Source organism: Motacilla alba, chromosome 1 (genome assembly GCF_015832195.1).
Source record: "Motacilla alba alba isolate MOTALB_02 chromosome 1, Motacilla_alba_V1.0_pri, whole genome shotgun sequence".
Lineage (NCBI taxonomy): Eukaryota > Metazoa > Chordata > Aves > Passeriformes > Motacillidae > Motacilla > Motacilla alba.
In genome coordinates, this window is record NC_052016.1 from 52,746,475 (window position 1) to 52,753,527 (window position 7,053).

Here is a 7,053-nt window from a genome sequence, read left to right on the forward strand (position 1 = left end):
CAGGCAGGCAGGGGCTGCACTATATGTAGGTAGGGCTAACAACTGATGTATTTTAGAATTTCTCACCTGGATTAGGAGGACTCTTTGCTGTCTTCTGCTCAGAAGGATCATCAGTTCATGGATGAAAGCAATTTTTTCCCAGCAGACCAATGTTGGTGCTGAACTGCAGAATCAGCTTTCTTCCATCTTTTTCACAATCCTCCCTTGAGTGAGGGCTTGTCCTTGCTAGACCCTTTCCTTTCTTTTCTCAGTATTGACTTCTCTCAGTACAGCCCAGAGAGCCTCTGTGTTGGGCTCTTCCTGTATCCTGTTATGGTCTAGGAGTGCTTTCCAAGTGAGATATCCATTAGTAATAGGAAAGAAGAAGGTACAATGTTTGGAGGCCTTCACCTGAGCAGAATAAAATGAACTCCAAAATATGCCTTTTATGACAGAATTAAGGTTACTCCATTGAACATTAATTTCTATGAAATAGCATGAGAGAGCTGCATGTCAGAAATGCTGTTGTAACTAAACAGAAATGTGTTCTCTCTGAAATTGCCTGTATTGATATTTCCCATTGACTGTCTCAGTGAGTGTCTTCAGTAGGTGGGTTTGAGGAGTGTGGATATGAAAATAAATAAGTTTATCAGCAGCTTTTGTCATGATCATTTTGTTGCATTTCACAGTAAAAAAAAAAAAACCAAAAAAAACCAAACTTCATTTGTTTTTGTTTGGGTTTTTTTGTTGGTTTTTTTTTTTTTTTACCTTAACACTTCACGGGCTAATCCACTGTATTTTCTACTATTCTTTCTTTCCAAGGATCAATATTCTCTCGAGTTGAAGAAGATTACCTTTGGAGGATTAAACAGCTAGGATCACATTCACCTGTTACTCTTTTGAATACTCTGTTCTACTTTAACACTAAATATTTTGGCCTGAAAACAGTGGAGCAGCATTTAAGACTTTCTTTTGGCACTGTTTTTAGACAGTGGAAGAAAAATCCTCTAACAATGGAAAGCAAAGCTTGTCTTCGATATCAAGTGTCTTCCCTGTGCAGAGCTGATAATGAAGGTACAATGGCAGTTCAAAATTAGTATTGTAGGGACATCCGCATGGCACTGAGGAGGGACATCTGGGCACCTCGCCAGGAGCCAGAGCTCTGCCTTTGCATACAAAGTCTAGCAGCTCTCAGCTCCCAGAACTCTCATTGGAGTGTGTGGTCCATGGGGACTGCAGGGTCTCTGAATTCATTTGAGCCCGCTGGTCTCCATATGAAATGCTGTGACTTTGCTCTGGCTGTGGGTGGCATTTCCAGTTTGCAGATTTGCACAGTTGTGGTGAACCACCTTGTGGTACTTGGTTGTCGGGGTCTCCCCCAGGTCAGGGTGACCCCAAAAGGTGGAAAAGTCTCTTTTCCCAACTCGCGCTGTTGAAGAAAGACTCGGGATTCTTCAGCCGTCGGTCTCAAGGTTGTTTATTGAATATTTTCTAAAATATTTTTCTCCTGAACTGCCGAGGTCTGCTCAGCAGGTCAGCCAGAGGCACACTGCCCTCCCACGGGGCTGGTGTTGTCTTTTATACCATATGCTACGTATTCAATATTTACAGTATTGTCCCAATACCTATACTAGACAGTGACTTTCTGCTCTAAACCAATCTGTGAAAGCCATCATCACCCAGAACATGGAGGATAGGAAGAAGAAGGAAGAAGGGCAGGGCACTCCCAAATCCCTCCATCTTGGAGCTCCTGACCCACCTGTACAAAACCCAGACCCCCATGTACAGAGCCCAAAAAATTTTTCCTTCACCCTGTGATTATTTCTACTGTGTTATCTAAACTTGTGTGACTTGTAATTCTTCATGTAAGGTTGGTAAATTGTTCCATGGGTCAGGTTCAAAGACACAGGGGTCTCTGGCTGCATGCCAGGGTCTCCGACTCCCCTGGTCAAGACCCGGTACATCCAGGAATGTCAGAGAGACGTCCTGGGTTCCGACACTTGGTGGGCTGCTTATGGGGAATTTTACTGAAAAATGTAAAATAACTTTAAGTTATAGCTTAGATGTTGTTGATTTTCTTCTTAAAGATAAAATTGCTACTGGAAAAAGGAAACATGAAGATGATGTGCCAGTATTTGAACAAATTGAAAACACATCTGATCCAGCTAGATGTCCTGTGAAAATGTTCGAGTGCTATCTGTCTAAAAGGTAAGTGTGATACAGGCTAATACACACAGGGTCTAGAGTAAACCAGGTCCAGAAAGGAACTGTTTTGATGCAACAGGAAATGTGCTAAAGCAAAGGGAATGGATTGAAATCTTCTTAAAAATACCTAAATGAAATCTCCAGTTCTGTATCTGGACATTAAGTGTGGGAGCAATGGAGTACTTCAGTGTTAATTGTCAAGGACTCCATCTGGGAATAACAATACAATTCGATTTTCTTACCTGGGAATACCAAGTACTTCGGCAGAGAATTGCCAGCAAGGGTTCTGGTGGGTTTTGCTACTGAGGGTTTTGTTCGTGAGGTCCCCATCTCTTCACTAAGAATTGAGTTAAGACAACAGATTTGCTTCACTGTGAGTTATCAGGCATCTGAAACGTAGATGCTTTTGAGATACCCAGTGTGGAAGCATGTAGTAGGAAAATGACTACTGGCATTAACCCAGTATTGAGAACTAGCTTGTTTCCATCCAATCTCCATAATTAATGGTGCAGGAAGGAAGGAAGGAAGCAGAATTTATTACATTTAAAAAAAAAAAAAAAAGCTTAGGCAAAAACTCTTCAAAAAATTAATTTGCTAGCTAAGTGTTTTGGAAGCTTGAAAACAAGATTTCTTGGAAAGTATTTTTCCTTAACTGTAACACCCATTCAAGTGACTGATTTTAATGTTTTATGTAACTCTAAGGGAAATGAGGGCGAGTGGTACCAAAGAAATAAAATCACCTGGTATATACAAGACAATAAATTAAATATGACATTCAATGTGTGTCAGGAAATGGCATCGTGGTCTGAAAGGTGAAGGAGGAGTTCACTCACAGCATCAGCAGAAGTACAAGCTTGTGGTGATACAGAGAGAAACAAGTAAAGAGGAGCTTGTGGTCTGTTAATGCAACCACCTATTTTTCAAAGACTCAGTTGATCCTGGTTGTTGCAGGGGGATTTTGCCTTCACTTTCTCTACTTTCATGATTTGGAGAGGATTTGTCATTAAAAAGCCTAAGTTGGATTTTTGGACTGAGTTACACTGTCACTGGAGGAGAGACCACATTTTTTTTCCTTTAGGAGGAACATCTCAAGTTTGGGGAAAAGAATGCTCTTAAACCCATTTGGAGCATCAGTTGTGAGGTGGTTTCAAGCCATGCTGTCTTGCAGATGTCGGTCACCATTGTTAACTAAAGCAGCAGACTGTTTCTCCTGGTTCTGCTTCTTAATTTTGTTGAAATAATTTTAATGGAATGCTTAACACTGTAAAAAATATTGTAAAATTTCAGGTAATGCCAGCTGCTTGAAATATGCTTGGCAACCAGTGGACAGCTGTAGCTGTAATTTCAGCATGCTTTCTTTCACAGCTATGAAAGACTGTATTATTGTCTCATTATAGTCTCAAACTGCACATGGGGGGTTTAGGTTGAACATTAGGGAGGAATTTCTCCACAGAAGGGGTAGTTAGACATTGGAATGGGCTGCCCAGGGTGGTGCTGGAGTCACCATCTCTGGAGGTGTTTAAAGAAAGACTGAATATGGCACTGAGTGCCATGGTCTGCTTGACATGGAGATGTTGGAGCACAGATTGGACTCTATGATCCCAGAAGTCTTTTCCAACCTAACTGATTATGTGATTCTGTGATTGCTTGTTCCTGTAAAAATACCGTTGTTTCAAGCAAGTAGGAAGGAGGTTAAAATATTTAAATTATTACACTATTTTAAACAACCATATTTTACTTCTTATCTGATTCTTAATCTGATTTACATGAGAGCAAAACAATCTGACAATCACTCCAGCAGGTGAAGAGCAACACCTGAAATCTTATCAACCAGTTTGGGAAGGTGAGCTGGTGAAAATCCTTATTTTTATTGAAGAAACGTGAAATATAGGTGACTACTGAAGTCTGCAGTATTTGTGAAGGAGGTAGCTTGCTTGAAGTGATCACTTGCTCATCCAGAATTGAAAATTCTTTTCTGAGACTTGCCTAAATGGATGAACTGCTAGGATTTCCTGAAAGGAGTCTTCTCTAGTGTCTTAGAGGATGTTTCTGAGCTGCATGTAATTCCATAATATAGCAGTTTAGGAATTAAGGGATTAAGATTTATAACAACCAACCTTTAAAAATAAAACAGGATGAGGAGAGATTTCAGCTGCTTACACTTCTGTGCATCTCAGAGCTACCATCTTTGCCTTTTCAAGGGAACCCCAGGCTTCACATTCAGAGGTAGCCACATCAGCCAACTATTGTGTGAGCAATTATTGGTGTAATTAGTGTTGGGCCTCTTTGCAAATCATGGAAAATACTTTCTGGCTTAGCAAGACCTGGATCTGCAGGTTTTTGAGGAGTCTGTGATCTCTTGCATGCTTGCTGAGTCCCAGGCATCTGGATGTGGGACTGGCTGGGTTTGGGCCAAAGCAGGCATGGCTCCTTCTATCAACAAGACCACATTTCTCCGCATTATTCTTTTCATTCTGGTTGGTTTGGGATTTTTTTGGTAACTTGCCTAGGTGCAGTTAGAATTTTTTTTGTGCAAGATTTTGGAAGTGCTAACGTACTGTTTTGTCCTGTGAGGCTGTGTTTCTAACCCGCTGTGTTTGCCTCCTGGTAGCCCACAGAATCTGAACCAGAGGACAGACATGTTCTATCTGCAGCCAGAGTGCTCCGTGTCGGCCGAGAGCCCCATCTGGTACACTGCCACTTCACTGGACCGCAACACTTTGGAAAATATGCTCGTACGGGTTCTTTTAGTAAAAGATATTTATGATAAAGACAATTATGAACTGGATGAAGACATAGATTAAAACAAACTTCCAAAAACTGTCAAGACAACAAACAGCATTAGATATAGTCATGCTGCTAGACCTTTACTATGGAAAACATTTCAAGTTTACCCTTTGTTTTATGAGTTTTGTAGCAGTGTGTACCCTCACTCGGGTATTACCATGTAAATAGTTTGTGAGTGAAAGTCTCCATTATTCTGCGTAGTGGTTTTAGGATACATAACAAACACATTTCAGATTCTTTTTTTATTATTTATTTGATTAGGTATGTTTGTAACTTTTTACATTGCAAAATATGAATGAGAATGTGCCATGTGTAATTTTTTTTCCCCTCGTAGTAAGATACATCCATGTTGCACAACTCTGCTGTTGGAAGCTCCCTTGGAGGAGGCTCTTTTAATGGCTTTTAAAACCGGATGGTTGTGTATGGGTAGCACTACTAAAGTTTAGAACTTGCTGTGTCTTTCAGAATTTTTAAATGAATTGTAAACTAATAGGTTTTTTACTTTTTAGTTACTGAAGCCTTATAAGGTTATGTAGAGAGATCCCATCTTATGTACCAAAAATAGACAAATGAGAATGCTGTCGATATTGGTGTACTGTAATGTGAATCTATTCTGGTGAAAACACTTTTTTGTTGCCCTTATTAAAACCTTAGTGTCCTTTCGTTATTTGTGACTCTCTCTCAATTGCCCCTACAAATAAATATATATGTAAAAATAAGTGAATATAAGCTTAGAGCATGTGGTCATCAAGACACCTGTTTTGTAAAAAGCAAAACTAAAACCAAAAGCCCCTCAAAAAAAAAAAGAAAAGAAAAAGGAAAAAAAAGAGATGTCTGATGACAATGCTGTATAATCCTTTTTTCATCTTTATTTGTCCAGTCATAAATGCCAGTACCTCATATTAATGTAAATTTGTCCTTTGTAGCCTTATTGAAAGGGGTTCTTTGCCATATTACGTGAAGTAATACGGTATGCTAAATTTTTAACTTGTTTGTCCTTGCATTGCTGTATTTAAATACAGTCAATACTTGACTATGGGTGGAAAGATTCTTTTAACTAATGCCTCCATTCAAAAGCCATATGAGATGTGAAGTTGCAACAAGTCGAAAGATAATTTTTCTTGAAGAAAAATCCTTTCATTTGCTCGATATCTTTTCCTTGTGCTTACTTTACTTAAGTAGTCTGATTTCCAGATACATGTTTAACTGCTTAAGTTCTGTTACTTGCTCTTATTTAACTAATACAAACAATATGGTGGTTCAAGCAATGGTTTTGCTGTTGTATGGAAAAAAAATGTAGTAGAATATTCTACTCTAAAGTACTCATAAGCTTAAGTCTCTCCTAAATGGCACTAATTATCTGTTGAGAGGAATCATCTACTAAAGGAGAAACTTTCTATGTATATATATATATATATATTACCACCTGAGGATTTCTTTCTTGCAAGGGCTGCATGGCTTTTTCATTTTCCTTAGCTTAAAAGAATGCACATAAGGATGCATCTTTCTATATAGATAAATAAAGCTTCAGTTGCTTTGTTTTGTTAAACAAGTTCATTTAAATTTCTGCTATTCTGGTGTGTCTCTGAGTATGTATTAATTTTAGATATACCACTATTTCAAAAGGAGATGGAAATGTACATGTTTCATTTTTCATTTCTTTCTGGTGGCATTACCCTTCCTGTGAAATCAAGAAACACAGCACAGCACCAGTGAGTAGATCACCAACAGCTTCAATGCACCTTTCCCTTTGTGAGTGAATACTCAAGAGCTTAGTTCATTCACACCTGGTTTTTTTTCGAACAGCAGCCGTAGAATATGCCCATGATACATAAAAGGGATGAAATGAGGAACTGTAGTCATTGTTTTGTTCTGGTCTCTCCTGCTTTTTTAACACCTGACTTGACTGTAAGTTAAATTTACATATGGGGATCATTACTAATTACCTGTGTTAAATGAAATTTGAAATATTTAATTTAAACATAACTTTTAAGTGTTTTGATAAATAGCAGTAAGGATCACTTGCAGCCCCTTCTCTATAGTTCAGACTTCGGGGACTTCAGCAGAGGTTTCAGTTGCTCC

At 38.9% G+C, this 7,053-nt stretch overlaps 1 protein-coding gene across 10 annotated transcripts in view; it reads left to right on the forward strand.

Annotated features, from left to right (window-relative positions):
* The window catches only part of ZMYM2 (zinc finger MYM-type containing 2), an 85,968-nt gene extending 79,445 nt beyond the window's left edge, over positions 1 to 6,523 (forward strand). For all 10 annotated transcript variants that reach the window (XM_038159673.1, XM_038160169.1, XM_038160424.1 and 7 more), the window contains 3 exons: positions 802 to 1,053; positions 2,067 to 2,187; positions 4,796 to 6,523. In XM_038159673.1, coding sequence (XP_038015601.1) covers positions 802 to 1,053; positions 2,067 to 2,187; positions 4,796 to 4,988 — 566 coding nt within the window. In that variant the 3' untranslated portion in view covers positions 4,989 to 6,523. The remainder of the gene's footprint in view (positions 1 to 801; positions 1,054 to 2,066; positions 2,188 to 4,795) is intronic.
* The last annotated feature ends 530 nt before the right edge of the window (positions 6,524 to 7,053 follow it).